We start from the raw sequence: 27,917 nt of genomic DNA, 5'->3' as shown, positions 1-27,917 counted from the left end.
TTATATTTAAATGAGAATAAAAGGGCACGTGGACACTTTAATTATTTCATCTCTATGCTTTTTAATGATCATCAAAGCATACTAATTGAGCGTCTGAACTACTTTTTATATTGTCAATTGATTTTATGGTGTAACTTTAATTTTTTTTTTTTTTTTTTTTTCAGTTGTAGATATGTGTTGCTCAAATTTGGTGAGCAAGCATGGCGGACAAAGGGTCCCCTGATCCCTTAATGAATTTGTGTCTAATTATGACAATAGCCTAGCCATGAAACATATTATTCATATAATATTTGTAAATCCTCCGCAACGTTATAATCAACAAAACGCAAATAATAACATAGACTACAATTACATTATCGAAAATATTAACACAATATCGCTAACAAGATCCCAAAGTATGGAAAGGGGAAACATGAGCAATGAGGAGAGCAAACATTAATGGAAGAAAATCATGACTACCAAAAAGGAGTGGGAGAGAGTAAAAGAAGGAAGAGCAGGTAGACAAGGGTCAAATAAATACGAGTAAAAGAAGAGAGAATTAGTTAAGATTAAGTAGGTGGGCCATGTTGCATCGCTGCTCGCACATGGCTTGGTTCGTGGTTAGTAGATCGTAAATATCATTGGTTCACACGAGAGAAACTGAGCTGATTCTCTGCAGAAATTCGTAATCTTTTATATGGTCACGTGATCCAATATCTCCAATGTTGCATCGCCATCGAACACACAGTGAAATATTCTTCAGGATAAGAACGACAAATGCAAGGCATCGTCGCTTGTCAAAATTTAGGAACGTAATGCCCTACCACCACAGCAGGTTAGGTACAAATGAGCATACAACATTGCACTAATTACGTGTTTATTAATTCGTAATCTGGAATTTAAAAAAATAAAATAAAGAATTCGATTGACGATCCAGATTTCTATCGAAAGTACGCTAAACTACCTTTGGATTAAACTATTATGCTTGGGGCGTTGTAGGATTTGCTTGTGTGCACACGAAGCGTGGTGTTACCACCCCACATTGCACAAGTATGTCAGAGTGTGCTATTTTAGGAAAAGGGCGGTCAATTTTCCGATGTGAGATTCAGGGTCTAAACATTCACCATTACAACCTATTTAGGAGTATTAGCACACGTACCAAGGCAGAGGGGCCTTGATAAGTGTGAGGGCATGAAATAAGAATTGAGATCCTTTCCAAATTTTTGTATCCAAAGCCGACGGTTTAAAAATTCAGACCACTCAATTTAAATCACATTACTTTTATTAGCCCATCCTATTGAGATCACTTCACATAAAAACCAAACCCGTAAACATCTTGGAGAGAATTTTCACCTAAACGGTCCGGTCCAGATTTCCGAGGTCCGTCAACTCCAAAAGCAGAGATCCAGCAGAACAGCTTAGGCAAATCTAGGGTATACAAAGAGAAAGCAAGAAACGAACTTAAGCTACAATGACATATCACAACTTAGCCCGATAAGCTTTAACAAAAGGTTCAAGGAGCAGGAAGTTGAAGTTGAAGTTAGAAGAGAGCAGCAACCGCCCTCCCCTCAGTTTTTACATGATATCAAAAATAGATAACCCAGGGAGCATTAAGTCACAAGAAACTTCTTATTCTGAACTCCCAAACCATAACCTCCTAGAGACTCAACCAAAACATTTAGAAGATTAAAGCCTTGGATGCTCGAGGAGGGCTTATCATTTAGCAGGTGGATGCTACGTGCACGATCAAGTCTACCACACGGGTACTGTAACCCCACTCGTTGTCGTACCATGAGACGAGCTTGACAAATTTGTCGTTCAATGCAATTCCAGCCTTGGCGTCAAAGATGCTTGACCTGCAACAGCACCAGACATGTAATTAGGCTACATTCATGGTATATAGTAAACAATCAACAACAACTACGCAGGTGTGCAGAGCGATCCCACGTCAAAAAACAGGGCAAACTTGGATTCAAAACTGTTTTCAACATATTATCAATATAATCTTGTTTCACATTGACTAACAATACCAAATTCATCAAAAATGGATTTGCTATTTTACCTGCTGTCACCAATGAAGTCGGTGGACACAACATCATCTTCGGTGTAACCCAAGATACCCTTCAACTTGCCCTCAGACTCCTCCCTGTTCATGACAGAATCACAGATGAAAATTAAAACCAACACAAACTCATGGTTATGTAGATGACAACATCCTGATAAAGAATACCAAATGCAAAGCAAAACAAGAAAAACAGAGCAGAGCAAATCTTACTTGATAGCGGCCTTGATCTGTTCATAGGTTGCAGGCTTCTCCAGCCTGACAGTCAGGTCAACAACGGAAACATCAACAGTGGGCACACGGAAGGACATTCCAGTCAATTTTCCATTAAGAGATGGGAGCACCTTTCCAACAGCCTTCATAATAACACATGGTTAGCACTACAAGACAACTTAAAAGAGACGGCCAATAGTGATGAGCATTGTTAATCAAAACTCATCAATTACCTTGGCAGCTCCAGTGCTGCTAGGAATGATGTTGAAGGAAGCAGCACGTCCACCTCTCCAGTCCTTCATTGATGGACCGTCGACAGTCTTTTGGGTGGCTGATTAACAACAGGGTAACCATAAACTTGGGTTAGTTTCAGCCTATGTTATATCAAAACTCATACAACTTAACAATTCAAGAACCAAATCTTACCAGTGATGGAGTGCACCGTGGTCATGAGACCCTCAACAATCCCAAACCTGTCGTTGATAACCTATGAACAATTGAAACAAAAATCAACGTAAATTACACATTCAATAGTATCGAAAATAAATAAAAACCAACAGAAACAAACAGACTCAAACCTTGGCAAGGGGAGCAAGGCAGTTGGTAGTGCAACTGGCATTGGAAAGAATGTGAATGTCTGGCTTGTATTCCTTCTCGTTCACACCAACAACGAACATGGGAGCATCCTTGCTGGGAGCAGAGATGATAACCTTCTTTGCACCTCCCTGGACACGAAAACAAAACGATTCAGTCCTGATGAATTTAAAAATAAAGATATAAAGGAACCATATGAATACCAATAAGGTTGACTCCACAAAGACACAATCACTATTCAGGCTACAACAAGTCAGCCTAACTTCAGGAGTAACAGATAAAGAATTCCAAAAGCTTATGCAGGATCAATTAACGAACGGGATCATAATCACTATATAGGCTACAACAAGTAACACAAAGAAGCTAAAAAGTACCAAGTGAATTCCGAATGCCTATCAATGATGTAAGAACAATCACCAGAAACGCAATTACTAGATGGCAATTGTGATAACAACCAAAATATCATATGCTATTTTAAAAAATCGAATGATCAATGCAATAGAATCATAAAACCAATAAAAAGAGAGTAAACCTTGAGATGGGCAGCTGCTTTCTCCTTGTCGGTGAAGACACCGGTAGACTCAACAACAAAGTCAGCACCGGTCTCACCCCATGGGATCTCCTCTGGGTTCCTTTATAAGATCAAACAAAGAAATCATTCATTAAGCAATAAGCATTTGAATCTACAAAGCAAAACAAATATTGCGCTCCAATTGTCCCAAAAACAACAAACTGGATTCTATGCTAAGTTCAATCACTTAAGACAATAAACTAATTAGCACCTGATTCCGAAAACAGCGACAGGCTTCTCACCGAAGAGAAGGGTCTTGGAGTCCTTGACCTTGAGCTCATGGTGCTTCCATGCGCCATGGACTGTGTCGTACTTGAACATGTAGGTCTAAACACAAAACCAACCACACAAATCACTAATCCAATTCAAAATCCGAAATCAAAACTCGAAAAACAAAATAAACAACAAATCACATTCAGCATCCGAATTCGAAACTCACAAAACAAATAAACAACAAATCAGTGAAATCACAGATAGATATTCACGTCAATAACTCACCATGTAGTCGGTGGTGATGAAGGGATCGTTGACAGCAACGAGCTCAACATCGTCCCTCTGAAGAGCGACCCTAGCAACCAATCGTCCGATTCTTCCGAACCCTAAACCCCATTTCATTTCAACTCTCAATTAATTCACAGATCAAATCACAGGTTAACAACCCAAAGGTCAAAACACAAAAAGCGATGGATCCGATAGTTACCGTTGATTCCGATCTTGATCTTCTTGCCAGATGTTGCTGATCGATACAAAGAAGAACAAACAAAAATGGTCAAAACACACAAAAATTACAGAAAATTCAACAAATAAACACAAGATCAGCAGCAAAAATGGCGAAATCGAAATCAGTAACTGAGAATTAAGATCAATACCCATGATGATTGTAGAGAGAGAAAGTAAAGTCCAGAGAGAGAGGCAGATAAGAAAACTGATCGAGGATTTTAGATGGTAGTGTGAGAGAGAGAGTGAGCGTTGAGATATTATATACAGCGGCGAAGGAGTGAAACCAGCCGGTGGTTTTGGTCACGTGCAGCGGTTTTCTTGGACAAAAGGAAAGTCGCTTTGCAGCCGTTGGTTGCGTTTAGGGCTTTGTATTAGCCGCTGATTTATTAATACCCCGCTAGATTTACTGTGAAGCGCACCCCGGCGATTGGACAAAAAGAAAATCGCTTTGCAGCCGTTGATTGCGTTTAGGGCTTTGTATTAGCCGCTGATTTATCAATACCCGCTAGATATACTGTGAAGCGCTCTCCGGCGATTCGGTCACGCGTGACCGAAATCCTTCTGGATATTTGGCATTAATGGGATGTGCGTGGAGGGCAAGCCGCTTCAGCTGCACGTGGCGCTCGTGAGAATGGGTCGGCGACCTTTTTTTTCTGGTATATTCGGAAGGAGATGCTGCGTTAAGGAAGGATGACGTGGCGAAATTGAAATTTTGGTCGATGATTGAAAACTGAAAAGTCAAATTAGAAAGGCTGAGCTTCTGGATTATCGGTCAAATTCGACTTAAGGGCAAATACAATTCACGCGATGTTCTAGATAGTTTTATATACGTTTTTACGAGATTTACTTTGTAATGTATGTTAATAATTTGAATTGTTTATCATTTAGAACATTATTTATACAATATTGTGGTGAAAAAAATTAGATAAATACAAAACAATTAATTAAGACATTAATTTATAATGAAGAAATTGACGAATACGGTTTTTCAAAGAAACGTTAAACCTTTAATCTAACAATCATATGATTTTAGATTTTGTGATTTTTGGTAAATATGATATTTTAGATAAGAACTAAAAGATAAACAGTTCGGATCATTAATATACGTTAATGACCCAACAAAAACGTGTGTCAATTGAAAAAAAAGTCGGTGCCACGAACCCATTCTCATAAAAAAATTATGGTTAATGTACAAGAAAAAGGTCTCAAGTCATAGATTAAATTCTTGTGTTCACGATAGAGAGATTAAAGTTGTGCTTGAATGTTGGTGAAATTTTATATTTTGACTGAGTCTATAATTTTTTATCTATGAATTTTATGTACGAAGAAAGATAAAGTTTACACGTTACTTTGCCTAATTGCCTTTTAGCTTTACGCAATCTCAACCTCATAACGCATTTTCTTAACATTTCGAACAAATGCATGTCTATTTATGTGTTGTTGACGTAGCAACTAGCAAAAAACAAATTTTGCTCTGTACCTTTTGAAATTGATTTAAAAATGATAGATATCGTCGTTGAGGATTTTGAAAGACTTATTGTCATGCCTTACCGACGGATGGTGATGCATCAACTCATCCTGCCCACAGATTATGCACCAATTGACCAGTATTATTCACATGTTCATTCTTTAAATCACAACCATTACCTTCATCAAGTAACTACTAGTCTTGTTGCTCAATCATCTATTCTAAGTTAGAATAATCTATATATACACAGTGACAAATCTAAAATTTGAACTTTGAAATTGTCGAACACTTGGTAGGTTTGTTGTCGTTAGTCGAACCATGTTGCACATTCACAATTTGATGAGTGTTATCAAGAGCTTTGAGTGTTGTCGGCGCAACATTACATCAAGTCTATTAAGATATGCCTAGCAGACATTAAGCACTTCATGATTACAAGTGGGATCTATATCAAATATTCAGAGGGTCTCCAAAGTACCTTCACATGCATGTTTCCCCCGATCTCCAAGTGGCCTTGGAACCCCATATGCGACACTTGCATACACTATATCGCTACATTTTCTTATACAGTCAATTTGACGTATTTTATCCATACCAATGTTATAATTATTGATATCGACAATGATCGAGTTATCGTTTCCAGTGGCAGAGCCATGTGACATCTCACATCGCCCAGGAGAGTGATCCTTATATATATATTCTCATCCCTACCTAGCACGAGGCCTTTTGGGAGCTCACTGGCTTCGAGTTCCGTATGAACTCCGAAGTTAAGCGAGAATGGGCTAGAGCAAACCCATGATGGGTGACCCACTGGGAAGTTGCTCATGAGTTCCCAAAAACAAAACCGTGAGGGAATGGTAAGCCCAAAGCGGATAATATCGTGCTATGATGGTGGAGCGGGCCTGGGAAGTAATCCGCCCCGAGCCGGGATGTGACAATTTGGTATCAGAGCCTAACCCTGGTCGCGAGTGTGCCGACGAGGACGTCGGGCTCCTAAAGGGGGTGGATTGTGACATCCCACATCGTCCCGGGGAGTGATCCTTATATGTATATTCCCATCCCTACCTAGCACAAGGCCTTTTGGGAACTCACTGGCTTCAGGTTCTATTGGAACTCCGAAGTTAAGCGAGTAGCGCGCGAGAGCAATGCCATGATGAGTGACCCACTAGGAAGTTGCTCGTGAGTTCCCAAAAACAAAACCGTGAGGGAATGGTAAGCTCAAAGCGGACAATATCGTGCTATGGTGGTGGAGCGGGCCCGGGAAGTGATCCGCCCCGGGCCGAGATGTGACAGCCATGCTTCAGCTGCCCATGCACAAAATATGAATACGTTCTTAACTCAATCAGAGTCTTTCAACGTAGAAATATAAAATACCTAAATATATATGATAGGAATTTTTACCATCTGCAAAAGTAGGAAAACACTTAAAAATTCTTGCAAGAGTACAAGGTTTTCGTAGTATAGCAGCTCACGCAAAGTCGCTTTCCACATGGATTGAATGAATAGTTTGTGTTTAAAACCAACTCTCAATTAATTATTTAAAACAAAGTTTGTAAAATGTTGATTTTAGAATTTAATATAATAAAAACGAATTTTAAAATAAAACAATTAAAGAAATTAACTAGAGAACAATTTAAAAGAAAATCAATTTGTAAAAGCCTAGAATTCTGCCGTCCCCTTAACAATCCTACGCAATTTTACCAATTACTTATGAATTTCCACACACATACTTTGAATTTTAGGTTTTCCTAATGCATATATTTTCTCGTGATGTTCAAGCGAAAACGTATATCTAACATGCAACCCGTCTATGATATTCATATCAAATATAAACATGTAAGACTCATTAAGCTATGTGAAAACCCTTTGAAAAACCATGCAACCCTTAAGAGCGTGATGTTCGCCTTAAGTGAACTTACAATTACTAATTACAAGAAGCCTCCTCAATTTCATGGTAATGTTCCAACAAAATTGCATCAAATTACTTGTCTAAAAATACTAATGGTTGCGAATCACCAAGACAATTAAATAGTTTAATCGCAGTGATTAATAATTCAAAGCAAGTGTGCATCCATTCATAAGCAAATTAATAAAATCACATATTCATGCTAAGGTTCATGACATCGCCCTAGCAAAAGAACTTAGTTACGAACAATTATAAAACAAAATATTATTAAGAACATGGAAAGAAACACATCTAGAAAATAAACTTGAATTGTCAAAGGCTTGTGCGTGCGTTTCAGCCTCTCATTCCCTTCTAACCCTAAAAAGTCTTATTTATACTGCTACAAAATAAAACCCTAAAAAGTCTTAGAATAAAACTAAGAAACATAATAAAATAATAAAACAGAAAATAAAAGGTTTCCTATTTAAACTGAAATTCGGATTTATCAGAAAATTAGACCTTTGACCGACCAAATTAACTCCGATTTGGTCCCAAAAGGTCTCTTTTGAAAGCTGGAGACATCCACTACAAATCCTCAGAAGGAACTTCCTCAAAAAAAGAAAAATACCATATTGACCTCCAAAATACCCAAAATGTCAAGAAACATCAATCTGGGAAAGCTACGCGTTGGGCCTTTATTTGATCACCACAGTCAAATAGCTTGGTAGAAAAATCTGAAACTTTGATACAATCATCTTGAAAAACTCACGAACATCCTCCAATTGGAATCACTCCAAAATTCATCTGTTTGATTACTTTTTGCTCCAAAGAAAATCAAATGTCCTACATTAGAAATATAACTCAAAGTATCAAAATAATCAATAAATTAATACTAAGATTAGGGTAAAATATATAGTCTTAATATTCGCTCATCAATATAGCTAGGCGTGCATGAAACATCACCAACCACCATGTCGAAGCGTGGATTGATGACCGAATGGTAGGTATGCAGTTTCAATTACAATAGTCAACCATGAAATGAAGGCTCTAGCGATTAATTAATATGCAAGTGACTTATAGCTTAACTAGTTAATAGTGTTTGTTTTTGCACTTGAAGCTCTATGTTTGAATTCCTTTTTTCATGTAGTTTCGATGAATTAGTTTTATTTATCTTATCGATTGCTATAGAAAATGAGTGCAGTGACGTTTTATGATTCATACAGCTGAACCACTTAATGAGATAAGACTTTATTGTTATATCAATTGTCATAAAAAAAAATAAAAAAAAAAGAAGTAATTATTCTATTTTTTTAAAACATTACCATAACCTAATTGAAACGTACTAGAATTGCATAATGTCAAAGGCAGATGCCGAATTTTTTTATTAAAATTTGCAGCCGATCGAACAAGAGGGAACTAAAGCGAGAAAATCATGTTTATAGGTTCCTCCGATTGCCCATTTCATGATATTTAAGCGGATTGAAGGATAGATAAACCCTATTTTGATAGCAAAATTCTCAATGACTTGGATAGTTTGATTATCAATGACTTATCCTTTCAAGTTCGACTTTTAAGTTGGAGCATGACACGAATGTCGTTCTATTATAATAAGATGATTTAGTAACATATGAGAGCTGAAAACTCATTGAGACCAAAAAGCGTGTGTGGTCCAAGATAAGGAAATGACAACAATACACACGAAGGCAAGTCTCGATTTGCGATCAAGACGGATAATGTGATGGCAAGTGACCCTTTGTTGGATGCATCATGCCCTAGGCTCGGGTAAGGAATTTTTTGTTGACTGGACCTGCACGAGAGAACATTCTATAGGCCCATTGGGCCAAAATGGGTGACTTAATTAATTTGTGAATATGGCGAGGACCAAAAAATAAGCTTAAATCAAATATTTCCTCAATTGGAAAGGCCACAAATTTTGAAACGAAAAATTAGAATTGTTGCCCACATACCAATTCGAATTGGAATAGGATACTCCCTCCTTCAAATTTCTTTTTTTTTTATTTATTTATATTTTTTTATGTGAATGGTCACCATTAAATCACGTCAACATATTGTGTTGACTTTTTTATAAAGAGAAAGAAAAAGAGAAAGGCGAGGGGAGGAGGGAATTTAGATGGGAGAAAATTCTACTCTATCGGAATTTGGATAAAAATTGGTCAAGGCTGAGCTTTTTCTTTACCTTGTAGTACACGCGAGCCACTCCGTAATTTTTTGGAGTCTAAAAATGGGTAATTAGTGGGGGCAATAAATATACAGCCCATAATTGTGAAGAAAAACTCATTGTTCTGCCTTGTCTCTCACCCCACCTCCGACAAGAAAGAGAAGGGAATTGTTGTTCAATCATCTTCCGCTCTCTTCTCTTCTCTTGGTTTCTCAACAGCTTTATCATGGCATGCAGCTTGTTAGGAACATCACCAGCAACCCTTAAGTCAGGGTTACCAAGCAGAACAGAACTGCAGGGGTGCTAGAGAATCATGAAGAGGGTGAGAGATACGCAGAACACGGACTCCGGAAATATGTCCGTACCAGAGCTCCAAATACTTCTCCGATCCACTGATGCCAAAGTGAATCGAGTGATGCAATTCATCGATGTGCCGGAATTGGAGAACGTAGGACACGAAGTTTGTGTTGTAAAAGGGTTTATGAGGCGAATTCTATGTGCTACAAGCTTCCAAGTAGTTGCTGTGTGCATGATATTTTTTATCAATAAAGTTTATATTTTTTCCGAGTCGGATCTATAACTAATTCCCTACAGTGCTTGTGGGCTAAGAAACAAAACCATAGCGTTAATATGGACTGATCATACATACAAATCACTAATCAACATTAGATAAAATGTCGTAATCTGATCTTTACACGAACTCGAGTTTGTACAAGAATCGCTTCCCGATAGGCAAAAGTCAGGAGCAAAAATTAATGAAAACACCATGGAATTGATGAATGAAGATTCAGTTCTTGCTCTATTATCTATTTCCACTAATGAGTAGTATTAGTTCGTCGTCATCATGCTCGTGGAAGATCTCCTCAAGAATTCTGCCACCAACTTTGAAAACGCAGAGGAGCTATCCTGAATTAGCTGAGCCGGAGAATCATACTGAATGGATGACTGCGATGGCTCAGGAATTCAGTGCCTTGCAGCGTTGTGTTCCGTGGACTCTTGTACCTTACCATCATGCCATGAACTTATTGCCAAACAAATGGGTTTTCAAGATAAAGAGGAGTGCAGATGGCTCGATTGAGCGACATAAGGCTAGGCTTGTGGCTAATCGCTTTCATCAACAATCCGGGATCGACTATACGGAGACCTTTAGTCCAGTTGTCAAGCATGGCACCATTAGACTTGTTTTGAGTTTGGCAGTTTCAAAGAAGTGGCATGTTCAACAGTTGGACGTTCATAACGCATTTCTACATGGGTATTTGAATGAGGATGTGTACATGAGACAACCACTGGGTTTTGTTGATAAACAGTATCCTAACTATGTTTGTAAACTGCAACGTAGTTTGTATGGTTTAAAACGGGCGCCTAGGGCCTTGTTTCAAAGGTTTTCTGAATTTCTCCTTCAATTAGGGTTCCAAGAGTCCATGTGCGATTACTTTTTGTTTGTTTTTAATCAAAGAGTAGTTTATTTGATTTTGCTTATCTATGTGGATGACATATTGCTAACAGGAAACAACAACACTCAAATGGCATGGTTGATCAAGAAGCTCAACTCTTTGTTTTCCATGAAAGACTTGGGTCCCCTTAGTTATTTCCTGGGTGTTGAAGCCACTTACATTGGTAACAATATGCATTTGGCTCAATCCAAGTATGCCCTGGACTTGCTTGAACGAAAAAAGTTTAAAGATGCCAAGCTTATTTCCACTCCAGTTTCTGCAGGACAAAAATTGAGTGCTTATGTTGGTGAACCTTACAAGCATCCGGATCATTATCGTAATGTTGTTGGAGCGTTGCAGTATTTAATCATTACGAGACCGGATCTCTCCTATGCCGTTAACCAGGTGTGCCAATTTATGCACTCACCCAAGGACACTCATTGGATGGCAGTGAAACGCATCCTGCGTTATTTGAAGGCCACGTATGATCATGGTCTTGTTTATAAACCTGGAGGTATGCAACTGTATGCTTTCTCCGATGCAGATTATGCGGGCAATCCTGATACCTGTCACTCTACAGGAGATTTTTGTATTTATTTGGGACCAAATCTGGTGTCTTAGAGTTCAAAGAAACAGAAGACTGTCTCTCGGTCGCGTACAGAAGCCGAATATAGGCAACTAGCCTACACTGCTGCTGAGCTATCTTGGTTAAGGTCATTATTCAGAGACCTTCATTTGCATCTTTTCATTCCACACATATGGTGCGACAATGTCTCTTCAATAGCCTTAGATTCCAATCCAGTTTTTCATTCACGGACGAAACACTTGGAGGTCGATTATCACTATGTCCGTGAGAAGGTGGTTTGAAAACAGCTTCTGGTAAATTTTATTTGTTCTCAGGATCAGATTGCTGATTTGTTTACAAAGGGTTTGTCTTCCTTGCGTTTCAAGCTTTTGGTGTCCAAGCTTCTAGTTGTTTCTTGGCCTGTCAGCTTGCGGGGGGGGGGGGGCTGTTAGACCAAGTCAGAGTTATCAAGAATCCAGCTCATGTTTAAACTCTAAAGTATGTTATTCAGGAATGCAGTCCTTATCCAAGGATAACTCTGATAGGTCTAGATTATTTTTAAATGTTTGAAAGTTTGATTTCATAGATGTTGTATTATTCAAATTCAAATATTGCCGTCTAAATAGGGTTGATAAACCCCTGATGTAATCTCAAAATTATTATAAATACACGCAACCCATCAGTTGATGGGTATGCACATTCTGAGCTGGAAACGTGAGAGTTCTAAAGTTTTACAGGAATAACAAGGTATGTTATTTAGGGTTTGTTTCTTATTGTTGTAAAACTTATACCATACCTTGATCGAGAACGAGAACCAAGTCATTGTCGACTACTGCAGGAATCCGGTGAGCAACAGTGATCACGGTGCATTCCTTCATTTCTTCCCTTGTCGTCTCCTGAATTACGTTGTCTGTTGCTGTGCCTATAGAAGCCGTTGCCTCGTCCAGCACTAGAATTCTCCTCCCTTAGAAGCGCTCTAGCTAGAAAAACTAGCTGCCTCAGTCCAAGAAAAAAACTACGAGATTTGGAAACATAGCAGGGGCAAGCAGTCGCCTCTGATCCTTCCCGACTGTGTTGCCGAGTCAACATTTGTTCAAGACCTGCGTTACATATGAATATCTTGTCATACAAGCTACCATATTTCGTGACACGAATGCTGCTCCAGGGGATCCAGATTAGTCCTCACGGTTCCTTGAAATAAGGTTGGATCTCGTGGGCTTAAGCCTAAACTTGACCTTAAGCCTTGCAACCCTATTTTCGAAATGTCTAAGCCGTCAGATTAGATGGAAGCCTGATTAAGTTCTATGTATTCTTAACCTGCAGGAAAAACAAACCTTTCTTCATTTGATCAGCAACTTCGAAATGAAGTTTTCCATTGCTGAAAGCTTCCCTTCTCCATTAATTTCATTCAGGCAACAGTAGCCTCTATGAAATGAAAATTTTCTTGTTTTATTTTTTTGGCAAAGAAAATTTTAGTTTTCATAGGGGCTCTGCTGCCAGAATAATCTCATGGCCATGCAGCTGACTGTGATCTTGTTGCCCATATTTACTTTTATCTGGGCTGAGAAATTGTGGAAGAAGAAGAAGGGTTTGAGAGAGAGAGAGAGAGAGAGAGAGAGAGAGAGAGAGAGTTGGGGTGGTGTGGAATGAGAAGAGAGAGAATAGGATGGGAACTTAAAATCTGGATGTTTTAAGGCTGAATTGCACTGTAGTCCTTGTAGTTTTATTCGGTTAGCATTGTTAGTTCACTTTTTTAACTTTCTTCCAACTTGGGTGTTCCAAATGAGAAAAGTGCACAAAAATGAATTCGACCATTACCCATTAACTCATTCCGATTGCTCACCTTACACAAATTAAGGGCTCCAATCTCTTTTTTCACACAAACCAAGATCCCGAATTTTCTGATTCTTGGGCTCCAGACAGTAAATCCGGAAAGGATCCAAATTGAAAATGCAGGACACTTTTGTCATAGGTCCAGGACTCTTTTCCAATTCAAGTTTCCATTCGAAAATAATTTGGCCGCTCCATTCACAAAACTCGTGACCTTTCAATGCATGGTATCACAGCATTATTGAGAATGCAAACACGCACATCTGTCCTGGAGTTTGGACATGAAGCTGGAATTGTGAGACAATCATCCAATTCATTGAAATCTAAAGATCTCTCTATACGTACTACTCTCTTTCTAAATTTCTGTTAGATCTTGTAAGTTTGTAACTTATAATTTAGTCACTTAATCTACATTCACGGTTAACAACTTAAGCAACGAGAATAGAAGAAATACCGAAGCATTGTACCCAATTGGTACCTTTATATTTGTTTTGATGGATCAATGAAATATCAACTATTGTTTCTTGTGAAAAAAAGAAGAAAGAATATTACATATTTGCCAAGATGGCTACACTACATAGTGAAAGGACTACATCTTACAAAGCTTAGTTCCTAGCAAGTTACAAGTGAATTTATAAATACCTTATTCTTGACAAACAAAAAAAGTAATCTTAAACCCTAGTAAATAACAGGAAAATATTCAAAATCCTTTATCTTACTAGAAAACCATAAGTGGTGCTAGGGAAACTGCATTTATAAATCACATTCACATGATCACGAGGTAACAAATTTAGAGTTATATAGAGATTATCTGACCCTAATGGGATGAATTTACTAAATTCATTTTTACTAAACTCATCCAATTAAAGGATGTGTTGAAGTTACCAAGTTTTGGGCTAGAGTATAGCAATGCTTAAGTACTTCCGTCCATAAACACTTCTAGCGTAAATGCTCTTATTAAAAGCACATTGTCATCTCTTAGGTACTTCTCCAAAAAGCACTATTTAGTGCTTTTAGTCATTTCAAACACATTTGCTTCTAATTCAGTATTTATTCTATTCTTAACTTTAATATCTCCAGCTAATCAAACACCCTTATTCCCTTCAAGTAAATCTTTGAACTTTAATATCTTTGCTAATTGCCACACCTAATGATTTACTTAAACAAAGCTCAAAGATATCTAAATTTGGCCTTCCGGTGTTGGCATCTTCACTTTAACCATGACTTTTCATTGCGCCCTACACTCTAAGGACCACTTCCTTTGTCCTTAATATTAGTTAATTTGGGTATCAAATTTTCTAATCTTGATCATGTCCTTTCAATTTCAAGTTTTCAAATTTATATTCTACAGAAATATCAATATATTATTGAAGGGCAATCATGTCGTTGATCTACGACTTGTTTGAAATTACTTTTAAAATAAGCAAAAGTACTTTCAAATGAGTCTCTAATTGTTCAGCTTGCTCGTTGATCTCCTTGCAGTTGATTTTATGAACCTAAATGTCCAAAACAAAGGGAAATATTATTCGACCCCAACAATTTTCGTTCCATACACAACGAAAAAAACTGCACATTCAAAAGCAAACCGTAACAAAAGAGAAACATAAACACAGAGATATGAAACCTCGGCACACAAGATGTGATCAAATCATATGGAGTCTAAAGCACTCGGATTCAGAGAAGCAAATGCAAGAAGCTGCGCGTCGCGCTCGAACACATCCAATTGTTGCTTTTCCAAATTCACATATGCTTCAATCCCTTCTCCATTCCTTGTATCAATCAGAAAAATAGCATTCTTCAGGGGACAGCTCGCAATAGTCACCCAAATTGGCTTCCCCCAGCCAAAGTCAGCTTCATACACTGGGAACCTGCACCAGCTGCTACATCTGTACGTCACCAAATTCGCTATCGAAAATTCTTTCCTTAATGCTTGCGTACACTCTTTAAAGATTGCCGGCCATTGATCTTCCCCGCGAAACTTTTGAGCATAAGAATCACAAAATCGGGTCATGCTCTGCTTCATTTGAGTCACCAGGTCATGCAACTCCATCACACTGTCCTCAGCTGTGGACAATGTAAAAGCCCAAATCATGCTGCCTACAGAATTTTTCGGCAACGGAGGGACCACCCTAGTGCGGAGATTCACTGTATGGATGAAAACTGTCGGGTTTAAGGACGACTGTGAAGTTGATCTTAACGCAGAAATTGCACAGCTGTAAATCAAAGCTGTCACAACTTCAACCCTTGTAGGGTTTTGCACTTTGTCCGCGACTATAGCTTTGAGGGAAGCAATCTTCAGGGCATCAAACACAAATCTCTTGGTGACGCTGTCGCCTTTTTCGAGCACAGTTTCCGGGAACAATGGCATGTCACCTTGGGGAAATGTATCTGCTCCGATGAACAAAGGAGACGGTACGTATTGATCACACTTGTTTCGAGCTGCCCAGTCGTTGACGAAGTTGGCCACGGTGGATGTGTCAGCTACTTTGTGTGACATACAGATGCCAATTGCCATGCCACCACAGTCAAAGAAGCTTACTTGAGCAGCAAAGATCACGCTGAGACTCGAATCGTCATTCCACTGTAAATTGTCTGTGAATAACAGGTCCAGCCATGTATCTTCAGGGTGTTCAAGAATTTCAGATAGCTTGACGTTTCTGACTCTTGCTTCAACAAACGCAACTCCTTCATCGTTGCAGTCAACGGAGGCTCGGTCTCTGATCCTGCCGGCGAATGGGTAGTACTTGGATAGTATTTCTGATAAAGATTTCTTGAGCTGATTGGATTCGTGATCGCCATTAGGAGAAGCAGAGCTCTCCTTGTGATAGAAGTAAACCACCGGCAGATAAGTACGAGGAGTATTCTGTTCGATGAATGAAAGGTTGTGTGTTCGCAGATGTGGTGGGGTTGGAGTGGAAGGTTTGATGATTTCTCTGGATATGAGTTCAACTTCCATGGTCATGGTAGCTGTCTTGGTTTGATGCTAAAGATCCAAAGCTGCAATAAAATTTTGAGCTTTTCCAAGTTCATGTAGTTGAAATGTATTTATAGGATGAAAACTAACGAGGTCGTGAGGAGTGATTATCATACTCTTGTTTTCTGCTTCTGCACTCTTCTCTTTGTTTCTATCCATCAATTATCGCCATGATTGTCCTTCAAGTGATATATTAAATGCAAAAAATTTGAAAACTTGAAAGTGAAAGGATATGATCAAGATTAGAAAATTTGATAGCCTAATTAACTAATATTAAGGACAAAGGAAGTGGTCCTAAAAAACTGTACGGCAGAATGAAAAGTCATGTTTAAAGTGAAGAGGCCAACACTGTAAGGCCAAATGAAATGAGGATCTTTGAGCTTTGTTTAAGGGATTATTGGGTGTGGCAAAGACACAAAGGGAATGAGGGTGTTTTATTAGCTGGGGAGATTAAAGTTAATAAAGTTATGACTAGAATAAGCACTGGATTAGAAAGTTTGACAATGTGTTTGGAATGACGATCAGCACTCAAAAGTTCTTTTTGGAGAAGCACCTAATAGGTGACAATGTGCTTCTAATAAGAGCATTTATTCTAGACGTGTTTATGAGCGGAAGTACTTAAGCTTTGTCAAACTCTCTCCTACCGCGAATTGTTTGGGCCTTAAGAGCTAGAGTCTCTCTTTTGCTGGATCCGATAGCTCCTACATTTTACATGCCCGTCGTTCTGTCCTACTCTGCATGACATGTTGAAGCCGACTACTATTATGTTCCGGAGAGTTACCCATAAAGAACTGATGGGTTGAGATTTTCATTATCTCTAAACTCATTTCAATAAACCCAAATGAGCAAAGCAGCACAGCAATAAGGGAAGTACCAAGGGAAATTTATTGAGACCCGACTGGTTTCTTTTTAGACCTCACAATGAAAAAAAAAATGCAGATTCAAAAGCAGAAACAAACACAACGGTTTGAAAACTAACACGAAATAAGATCGACTATGTATGTGCTGAAGATGATCAGATCAAACGGAGTCTGAAATGCTTGGATTCAAAGAAGCAAATGCAAGAAGCTCCTCGTCGTGCTCAAACACATCCAGTTGCTGCTTTTCCAAATTCACATATGCTTCAATCCCTTCTCCATTTTTCGTATCAATCAGAATAAAGCAATCCTTAGTCGTGCAGCTAGGGACGGTGATCCAGATCGGCTTTCCCCAACCAAAGTCAACTTCATACATCGGGAACCTGCACCAGCTTGTACATTTATACATCACCAAATTCGGTCTCGAAAATTCAACCATTGATTCTTGCAAACACTCTTGGAAGATCACCGGCCATTGATCTTTCCCCCGAAACTTTTGAGCATATGAATCACAGAATCGGGTCATATTCTGCTTCAGCTGAGCCACCAGGTCATGCAACTCAATCACGCTGTCCTCGGCTGTGGACACTGTATATATCCAAACCATGCAACCTACAGAGTTTTGCGGTACCGGAGGAACCATTCTAGTGCGCAGGTTCACCGATTGAGTGAGAACAGTCGGGTTTGAGGAGGACCCTGAAGTCAATCTTAGCGCAGAAATTGCGCAGCTATAAATAAACGATGCGACAACTTCAACCCTCGTGGGGTTTTGCACTTTATCCGCGACTAAGGCTTTGAGGGCGGCAATCTTTGTGTCATCAAACACAAATCTTTTCGCGACACAATCGCTTTTCTCGGGCACAGCTTCTGGGAACAGTGGCAGGTCAGCCTGGGGAAATATATTTTCCGCGACGAACTCAGGGGATGGTACATACTGATCACGAGCCACAGCTGCCCAGTCGTTGACGAAATTGATTATGGTGGATGCATCAGCTATCTTGTGTGACATACCAATGCCAAGTGCCATTCCACCGCAGTCAAAGAAGCTCACTTGAACATCCACGATCACACTGACATCCGGATCCTCATTCCACGCCACATCTTCGGAGATTAATAACGCCAGGTCCTCGTCTTTCGGGTTCTCAAGAATGTCAGAGAGCTTGAAGTTTCTGATTCGCGTTTTGACAAATGCGACTCCTTCATCGTTGCAGTCAATGGAGAATCTGTCTCTGATCCTGCCGGCAAAAGGGTAGTATTTGGACAGTGTTTCGGATAGTGATTTCTTGAGCTGATTGGATTTATCCTCGACAGACCGATAATCGGAGGCTTCCTTGGGGTAGAAGTAAACGACCGGAACATAAGAGCGAGGGTTAATCTGATCGAGGAGCGAGAGTTTGTGTGTTCGAAGATGTGGTGGGGTTGGAGTGGAAGGTTTGATGGTTTCTCTGGATATGTTTTCAACTTCCATAGCCGCCATAACTGTATATTTGTGAGCTTTTTAAGTTAATTTGTATGTAGCAGATAACAGAAATGTACTTAATAGGATGAAAAACCGAATGATTTCATACGCCCCTAGTCAACTTTGGTAGTCTGCAATCGCTGGCATAAATAACATTATTGTCCTCCATTCCTTTTCAAAACCTGTCTACATAAGTTCGACAAGGGCTGAGAAGAAAATAGGGTCCCAAGATGTCGACTACTATAAGAAAGGGTTAAAGGGTTTTTATAACAAATGGTCCCTGAAAAAAGACTCCAATTATGATAGTCCCTGAAATTGAAAATCGATTAATGTAGTCTTTGAATTTTAACCCCGCGAATCAATGTGGGTTTTCCGTTAGTGTTCTGTCCAAATTAACTCTAAAAAGGGTCAGACAACCAATTTTTCATGATAAAATGACCAAAATAACCCTGTTACTTATAATTTGACTTACCACCTCTCTTTTCCTTTCTCCATCTTCACTTTTCTCTCCATTTTTTCATGGATTCGGATATTGTAAATCAATTGCCCCTTTTCATTGCTTAAACATGGGCATCTGACTTGCCCTTTGTCTCCTTCTTTTGCTGGTAACTTTAACACCTTTTTCATCTTCTTCACTGTCAACAATTTGACTTGCCCTCTGTCTCCTCCTTTTGCTGGTAACTTCAACACCTTCTTCATCTTCTTCACTGTAAACAATGCTACCAAGGTCACCTAACAAAGCTTCATCATCAAAAATCTCCTCTATCAACCCCATCTATTCAGGCTCTTCTTCAATGGGGTTGTCAACATTTTCTACAAACATGTTATCATCATCTTCATAAAGTTGTTCTTCAAATTGCGTTATTGGTATATCATCTTCTTCCTCTTGCTCATAATCACTGTCAATAAGTTCCTTGTCAGTACCTTCCTCTTCCTCCTCATTATCATCATCTTCATTCACACCCCCTGCACTGCTTTCATCTTCATTCCCACCACTATTACAGGTTGCAGCTTCACCCTCATGCCCTTGCTGTCCAATCCCAAAATCCCCAAACTCATCATCCCAATTCAAACTATGTGTTATCTGCAACTCTTCATCTAAGTTCACAACCACATCAAATAATTCGTTTCTTGTCATTATTTGCTTGTCAACTTGAGTAGAAGATTGAACCTCATATATTTCCCTCTTCCAATTGTCACTTGAACGTCAGACCATGTACAAATCAGGCAAGTCTTCAATCAAATTCATCACATCTGCATCGCATTTCATCTCTTCAAAAGTCCCATCAGGAAGCTTCTTATACTGTGCTAACTCTTCCTCATATTTTAGGTCCTTTGCAATATTGTGACATTCTACCAACGATTGCATGTCACCATCAACTCAATTGAGAAATATAACCTCACCCCATGTGTATACTTCCTTGCGTCATTTTTTAATCAACTGACCTCCATGGTGAATTTTATAAGTGAAAAAGCCAGGATTAGCTACAAGACATACAAATTCAAGTCAAAATTATGTTACACTTAGAATGAATAGGTGACATGCATCAAAATCTACTATGTTTCATTCCTTGTATTTATGCAACAAAAAATTCTTCTCCTATAATTAATCATGTGCAATTCTTTCTTAGTAGTTCTAAAAACTAAATTTTAAGCCAAGAGTTAATCAAATGTGGTAGTTAAATGTAAAGAGAGAGAGAAGACACTTACATATTAATATTGAACTAATATTAAAGCATTACAACTAGAATATTTTCAAGTTAAATCATCACTTTATTTAACCTAGAAGAGAGAGAAGCCAATAAATTAGGAAAAGGAAATCAAGAGCATGGTATTGTCAAATCTATGAAAAAAGGATATGGATACTCTAAGTTTTGAGAGGAATGCGAAGAACATGCTAATTAGTCATTCCCCATCAACTTAATTATCATAAATTGTTTGCATAATTAATTTATTGGGTGTGGCTAGTGATGGAAGGAAGCATGTTGTTCTTGATTGGAGGACTAGCAAGGTGTCCAAGGTGCAACAAATGAGGTGATAGGTAGAGGCTTGAGAAACTATGGGGAAGGAAGCAGGAGAAACTAGTTCAAGAAAGAGAAAGCTCATTTCTATTCAAACCCTACACCTAGGTGAATGCCACAACAACCAAACCAATACCATTAAAGCAGAAAAGTCTAAACCCACTTCAAACCCTCAAACAGCGACATTACAAAACAATCCACTGACAAAATTCACAAGAAAACAACACCCACTTATCAAACCGAACAAAAAAACCATATTGGGAGCACTAAAAGTGCAAACAAACTCAAAAACTAAAGGAGATTCGATTTACTCACCATATTGTGGAGGCTTTCCATTTTTTCGATATATTTCTGGCATCGCAATCAACCTAAATCACCATCGCAAATAACCAAACTCGAATTATTCCTGACAATCCTCTAATTTAGTCGAATCTAACATGTTTCATTGAATCTCATGTAAAAAATCCCCAATATTTTTTCAAACCCTAAGTCTTACAGTAGAAAAAAATTCGCAGAAGGAGAAGGAATGAGGAAGAGTGAGGAAAAGTAAGGGATTCGGTGGGACAAGTGAAATAGTGGGAAGGGAGGAATAGGATTAGTAGGGTATTATTGTTATTTACCATGAAAAATTTGTCACGTGTTCTTTTTTAATGTTGATTTGGACGGAACATTAATGAAAAGACGACATTGATTCGCGGGGTTAAAATTCAAGGACTACATTAATCAATTTTCAATTTCAAAGACCATCATGATTGATGAGATCAATTTCAAGGACCATCATAATTGATGATGTCAATTTCAAAGACCATTTGTAATAAATATCTTATAAGAAATTTTCAAGATGCACTTTGACCATGTGCATGTGCCACACGAGAGGTTGAAACAAAATTACAGAAATAAAAAGACCATAACTACCCACCAAATGCATAGTAACTGTTTTGGTATATTTACTTTTTGGTAAACACTGTTTTTTAATATTTTTCAGGACGTACATGACACATTTCTCACGATTTTACATTCTAATAACAGAAACGGGGATTAGTTGTGAGGCCCAAAAGACATCGAACTTCAATGATGTGGCTCATCTGTTTTTTAAGTTACACCTCATAAATCGTTCTTGCAAAATATTAGCCAAAACAGAAAAAATTGAGACATTTAATTGAATTCAAAGAAACTAATGAACACTGTGGTCTAAGAAATGTTGAAATTTCATCATGACAATCGAATGGGCAAATTGTTTCGGATTAAATTAAATTTTTACAGAGATGATTTGTGGATCGAGACTTGCAACATAAATGGTTCAAATTGTTGAAGTTCGATGTAAGGTGAGTCCCATAACTATCCCTATTATTTCCAAAGTGCAATCAGTTTTCCAACTGCTTTTGTAAAAAGTTACCAGGCGAGCTAAGGAATTTTGTTCAATACAATCGTTATTGGAGGATGAAGAATGAACTTAAGACCTCGGATGTAAAAGGTCAGTTATTCTTAACCGAGTGCAAAACTCTCACAAACTTAAAGCAATTTAAGAAAACTGAAAACAATTATGATTGACGAAAACTTATCAGAACTCTCCAAGAAGCAATCTCATTTCTAATAAAAATTACATATAGTGGTTTTTAATTAAAACACTTAGAAAGCAAAAGTTCTTCTAGGAAAAGTGCTTCTTGTAGAAGCAATCCGAATGGATATCTCCTATCGATGGCTTGTTTGTCCAACACGATTAACGTGTAATCTACGGCTAAATCTTCCAGCCTTGTAGTAGCTTAAACAAGTTTCCAAATCATCTCCAAGCTCAACAAGTAGTTAGTTGGTTGAAACTTGCTCAACCAAGGGGATTAAAATCAACAATTAGTTTCTCTAACAATAGAATAGCTGCTTATAAATAGAGAGTTTCGATAACAGATTAGCTGTAATCGGTTAATTTCGCTATAATTAGTGATCTTCGTCCCAAAGCTGAACAATGTAAATTCAATGAGAAATCCGCTGTGATTATTCTTTCTCCGGAGCTGCAATTCCTACGTAAAAAGGTCAAAATGCAGATGAAGATTGAGATAGTCTCTGAAGATCAATGTAAACCATCATCTCCGACTCCAGACCACCTTAAGAGCTACAAACTCTCTCTGCTAGATCAGATAGCTCCTATCTTTTACGTGCCCGTTGTTCTATTCTACTCAGCTCCTGAAAACATTGACGATACCACCATTGTCGATAGGCTGAAGAAATCTTTATCCGAAACCTTGACCTGTTTCTACCCTTTGGCCGGAAGGATTTTGGGCAACGCATCCGTGGATTGTGAAGATGGAGGAGTTGCCTTCACAAAAGCTAGAGCTCACATTCAGCTCTCTGAGATACTAAAAACTCCAGAAATGGATCTAGTGCAACAACTTCTTCCACTTGATCCCTACAATATTAGAACAGACAAGGCGGTTGCAGCCATGGCCGTCCAATTGAACTGTTTTGACTGCGGTGGCATGGCCATTGGGATCTGCCTTTCGCACAAGATCGCAGATGGTGCAACATTGTCTTCATTCCTTGATGCTTGGGCGACTAGGTCACGCGGTATTTCAGAAAACATCACTCCCTCCCTAAATTCAGCCACCATGTTTCCACCTAGGGACAAAGAAATCTTCATGCCATCCAATTTGATCAAGAGAGAAAATATCGTGACAAAGAGGTTTGTGTTTGATGCATCCAGCTTAGCCAAGCTGAAAGTCAAAGCATCCAAGGGTTTGTGCGCGGACGACCGTGCTCCTACTCGTGTGGAAGCTCTGACAGCCCTTTTATGCAAGTCTAGCATGAATGCGAAGAATGGAACATTGGGTAAGGGCAGGCCATCAATGGCGATATCCCATGTGGTGAATTTAAGGGAACGAATGGCTCCACCTTTGCCAGAGCATTCTTTTGGTAATATCTGGCGGTTTGCTGTTGCATCCATAATGAACGACGAAAGCAACCCAGAGTTGCATGACTTCGTGGTTCGACTAAGAAAAGCAATAAGGAAGATCGATGATGATTATGTGAGGAAACTGCAAGGTGAAGATGGGTTTACACATGCTAGTGAGCCTCTAAAAGAAACCAGTGAATTGGTCTCCGAAGGCGAGGTTGAGTTTTTCAGGTTCAGCAGTTGGATTAGGTTTTCCCTATACAACACTGATTTTGGATGGGGAAAACCCACCTGGGCATGCATTCCTAATGTGCCCATGAAGAATGTTGTCATACTGTTGAGTAGTAGCTCAGGTGACGGAATAGAGGCATGGGTGACCTTGGACGAGGATGACATGGCTAAATTTGAACGTGATCACGAGCTTCTACAATTTGTTTCTGTGGCACCAAGCTCTTAAGCCTATGTAGCTAGGTTCATGTCTTCCAGCCAGTCCTATGCTTTAAGTGGTTGATGTTCGTAGTTTACACATTTGTAAATTACCATCATTTGGTTAGGAACATGTAACCGAAAGCACAAGTCCAGTAAATGCATATTAATGATGATGTAGGGCCTAAGAACATTCATCGCAAATAAAGCCAATCAGATATATCAATATATTAAAAAATGCACACGCAAATAGATCTTTCTGAGATCCACGGATAGATATTATACACATACAGAAATGAGACTAAGTAGTTCAGTGAGTACTTCAAACCAATTAAATCAACTCCAAGTGAATAAAATTACCTGTACTTTGCAGCTTCTTTCATGTTAACCCTTATCGACTATACCACTATGTTCCCCGTGCAGAATATGTAATGCAGCTTCGAACTCCTGTTTTGTTGTTTTGTGTAAATGGAATCTGTGAAAATCCCTGAATTCCATTGCTGTGCAATGTTTCTCTTGAACGTTGGGTGAAAATAGCCGAAAATAGAGGGGCAAACAGGAAAGAGTATGGACAACTATCAATTAGTGTTCAACCTTTCACAGCACACAGCCACGCAATCCCCCCAAACGATCCAAAAGCAGCAAAACAGAAACATGAGACCTTCTAACAGCATGAGTATATCCCTCTACCATTAGCTTGAAGATGTTTGGATTGGACCCAAATGGCGACCAACTGCTTCACTGCTAACAGCGTTTGAAGCAGCAACCTCTTCTAAGCGCTTCCAGGTGGCTTCATGTTTTGCTTGTGTCTCCTCCTCTTTTGCTTCCTCTTCTTGAAATTTGAGCAAACACTCCTCAAATAGCTCAGGATCAACATCGGAGTAGATTTTACGGATATTTAATGTCAAGCTCCGGGCCACTTGGTTCCAGTGGTTGCGGCCATTCTTCTCCAGGGCAGGAAAGATAATGGGCAATATGACTTTACAGTTTTCTCTGATTAAGTTCTCGATGTGATCGTTGTTCCACAAGTACAAAGCCCTCTCTGCCACCTGTAAAACCACACATCAGTCAGCTCAATCAAGGTTCTTGGTCAGGATATACATGGAATGTGAGCAAACAATTCAGAAGAACTTGCCTGAAAGTTCAATACGGAAGGAATACAATAATAACGATCAAAGGTATAAACAAGAGGAAAACCAAACCAAAAACGGACAATACTTATCAGAATCAATAAAAGGTGATGCGAAACTTTTGGGAGCGCAAGTGGAAGAGAGAGATGGGTTTCTCCAAACAGGCGTCAAATATTTGTAAGCACAAAGAAATAATAAATTAAATGAAGACACAGCTCAATAGTCAATACCTGAAAGTGTGAACTGCTCAAGCAACGAGATATTTGGCGGAAGAGTGGTACCATACATTTCTGAAATTCTGCTGGCTGAGTTGCTTCTAAAGTTTCCTCGAGCTCACTTAGGAACATGACTTCCTTTGAACTATTTGTGATTGGCCAGTACTTTAACAACCCTCTTATAACAGTATCTGCAAGCCTGCAATCTTTCTCGACAAACTGTGAAATGCAGTAGGACAACTGCTGATGGTACATTTGTAAGCATCTTGGCTTGTGAAGGGGGATCAGAGCCTGAACTAGGAAAAGTTTGTGTTCTTCTTTAAGCGGAAGAGCAAATCCATTGATTATACTGCCCAAAACCTCTAAAAGCTCAGCAATCCCATTGTGCTTTTCTGTTTCAAAAATAAATCGGAAAAATATATTGTTGATCGCCTTCCTAATGAATGGGCGATGCACCATAAACTTTCCATAGACACGATGCAGAATTGTTTTTAAGTACTCCCTTTCCCTGGGATCCTCAGAATCAAAGAGATCCAATAATTTGAGAACAAAAGACTGATCAATGTACTTCTTAGCAACCTTTGCATCTGTCTCAGGTGATGCAACAAACCTCAGAAAAAGTTCATATACAATCTGTAAGTGTGACCATGCAGGGTCCATCAAAGGCTCCTCCTCCTCCAAATCAAATCCTTCTAAAGCCTTGTTCTCTCGGGGCTGTGGAGAGAACGACCTGAACAAATTCACACTCACCACCTTTACAACTTCTTGAACTATAATTTCAGTGAACTTCCCATTTGCAGAGGTAACATAATCTACAAGCTCTAGCAACGTCTGCCGCTTGATGTCTTTTTCTCTCAGATTTTTTGTCGGGTCGGTGAAGTCAAACACTACACAACATAAGTTCAGCTTTTTCACAAACAAGTTATGCTTCTCGGAGTTGGGTACATCTCTAAATGCTGGAAATGCTTCATACGAAGTTGTAACAGAATTCAGACTTGAGTTGACAAGTTGGGGGGGCTTGCTTCCATGGCCATATCCTAAATTTGAAGCAGAATCAAGACCCAAAAGAGGTACTCTATTCGAATTAAGTGGCCTATTCCCTACATCACTGCTTCTTGAACCTATGGAGGAAGCATTCAATGTAGGGGCAGATGAACCCCCGAGCTCACGATTCTCGGCTGACTTAGACGGCTTCCTAGGAAGCTTACCAAATAAATTCTTGATCATGACTTCAGAAACAAATGATCTCAACCACAAATCCTGCCAAACCCTCAAAGCAGAACTGAACCGAAAATTCGATACCTCAAATGAAAGATCAAACCAGATATACACAACCCATTTCACCAATGAGGTACAAAATCAGCAGTATAAGAAATCGAAAACCCATATAGAGACAACCATTTATGAAGATTAAATTACTCCCACAAGTTCCCTTGTTTTCATGTATCATTCTCTTCTAGTAATTATCCAATTTCTATATATATGTAACACCAAACTAGAAGAATTTGACACCTTCTGAGGTCAAATTCAGTAACCCAGAAGCAGAAACTGATTTAAGTCAAAGTCCAATAAGCAAGGCTCTTGTCTTTAATCTACTTCCAGGTAAGGACAGCTTGAAGAACATATATGTATGTGTGTGTGTGTGTGTGTTTTACCAAATCAGCAGCCAAACCCAGATAGCTATGCGGCTGACACGATCTGGGTGCGATCTGAAACACAAAGATAGCATTCCACAGATATCATTAACAACAAAATAATCAAAGGGAAAGTGATGCATAAAAGAAACATCTATAAGGTGCGAGCAAAAAAGCAAAAGGGTAAGAAACTAAATTATGAAAAGATGAAATTTTTCTACTTACAGAATCAGCAGGAGTCTTGAGTAAGAGCAAGAAAGCAAAGAGCTTTTCTTCTACTAAATTCTGGGTCAGACGGGGGGGGAGAGAGAGAGAGAAGGAAGAAGACAAGGTGATCAGAAGAATAGAACATCCAACAATTTCAGAGTCCTTACTAAATTCAACCTTTGATAGAGTTTTGAAAGAAAGTAAAAGGAAAAGTTGGGAAAAGAGAAAGGGTAAAGGAACCAACGCCCCTCTCTCTCTCTAGCAAAAGCTTTCTCTCTCTAACTTGGACTTGGAGGGAGGGAGAGAGAGTTCTTGAAAGAAAAGTCAGCCAACTCGCTGCCAACTCATCGAACCAGAATCTGAGTCTCGGTGTTTTTTTTTTCCTTTGTTGGGACGTTTCCTGGTTTTATTTTAAGAGCCCCAAAAAAAGAACAATATCTTCAGTGGAGTCTATATGATATCGTCACTACCCACTCCTATTCCCATGATGAGTCTTTTGACCAAACGGACGCGCGGTAAGGTTGTCTGAATTCCAACAGGATCCTCTCTGAATTCTTTTTGGTGAGGATCTACAGATTTGTGAATTGTATCCGTCTATTGTATACTTGATAAAA

General features: G+C 38.9%; 4 protein-coding genes and 1 pseudogene across 5 annotated transcripts; 1 reads left to right on the top strand and 4 right to left on the bottom strand.

Moving 5' to 3' along the window:
* Nucleotides 1-1,239: 1,239 nt before the first annotated feature.
* Nucleotides 1,240-4,860, bottom strand: LOC137730711 (glyceraldehyde-3-phosphate dehydrogenase, cytosolic). The gene is made up of 11 exons (XM_068469667.2): nucleotides 4,289-4,860; nucleotides 4,120-4,155; nucleotides 3,918-4,018; nucleotides 3,631-3,746; nucleotides 3,381-3,480; nucleotides 2,833-2,979; nucleotides 2,681-2,741; nucleotides 2,488-2,585; nucleotides 2,255-2,397; nucleotides 2,042-2,125; nucleotides 1,240-1,835 (listed from the first exon to the last, which is right to left on the bottom strand). The coding sequence occupies exons 1-11, from the start codon at nucleotides 4,290-4,292 to the stop codon at nucleotides 1,700-1,702; spliced, it is 1,026 nt and encodes a 341-aa protein (XP_068325768.2). The 5' UTR covers nucleotides 4,293-4,860; the 3' UTR covers nucleotides 1,240-1,699.
* A 10,139-nt stretch (nucleotides 4,861-14,999) lies between these two features.
* Nucleotides 15,000-16,458, bottom strand: LOC137730551 (akuammiline synthase 1-like). Its single transcript, XM_068469533.2, has one exon. It carries the CDS (start codon nucleotides 16,456-16,458, stop codon nucleotides 15,145-15,147), a length of 1,314 nt encoding a protein of 437 aa, XP_068325634.2. The 3' UTR covers nucleotides 15,000-15,144.
* An 874-nt stretch (nucleotides 16,459-17,332) lies between these two features.
* Nucleotides 17,333-21,353, bottom strand: LOC137731303 (akuammiline synthase 1 pseudogene; annotated as a pseudogene). Its single transcript, XR_015957714.1, has 2 exons — nucleotides 21,123-21,353; nucleotides 17,333-20,271 (listed from the first exon to the last, which is right to left on the bottom strand). The product of XR_015957714.1 is annotated as an akuammiline synthase 1 pseudogene (transcript).
* A 1,021-nt stretch (nucleotides 21,354-22,374) lies between these two features.
* Nucleotides 22,375-24,355, top strand: LOC137732582 (stemmadenine O-acetyltransferase-like). Its single transcript, XM_068471900.2, has one exon. It carries the CDS (start codon nucleotides 22,841-22,843, stop codon nucleotides 24,146-24,148), a length of 1,308 nt encoding a protein of 435 aa, XP_068328001.2. The 5' UTR covers nucleotides 22,375-22,840; the 3' UTR covers nucleotides 24,149-24,355.
* On the bottom strand, nucleotides 24,322-27,882 carry LOC137731302 (serine/threonine protein phosphatase 2A 59 kDa regulatory subunit B' eta isoform). The gene is made up of 3 exons (XM_068470396.2): nucleotides 27,322-27,882; nucleotides 25,478-27,171; nucleotides 24,322-25,166 (listed from the first exon to the last, which is right to left on the bottom strand). Exons 2-3 carry the CDS (start codon nucleotides 26,687-26,689, stop codon nucleotides 24,810-24,812), a joined length of 1,569 nt encoding a protein of 522 aa, XP_068326497.1. The 5' UTR covers nucleotides 26,690-27,171; nucleotides 27,322-27,882; the 3' UTR covers nucleotides 24,322-24,809.
* Between the last annotated feature and the right edge of the window lie 35 nt (nucleotides 27,883-27,917).

Source organism: Pyrus communis, chromosome 16 (assembly GCF_041283825.1).
Source record: "Pyrus communis isolate YQ-2024b chromosome 16, ASM4128382v1, whole genome shotgun sequence".
Lineage (NCBI taxonomy): Eukaryota > Viridiplantae > Streptophyta > Magnoliopsida > Rosales > Rosaceae > Pyrus > Pyrus communis.
The sequence above is the reverse complement of the archived record's forward strand: the minus strand, read 5'-3'. Positions and strand labels throughout refer to the sequence as shown.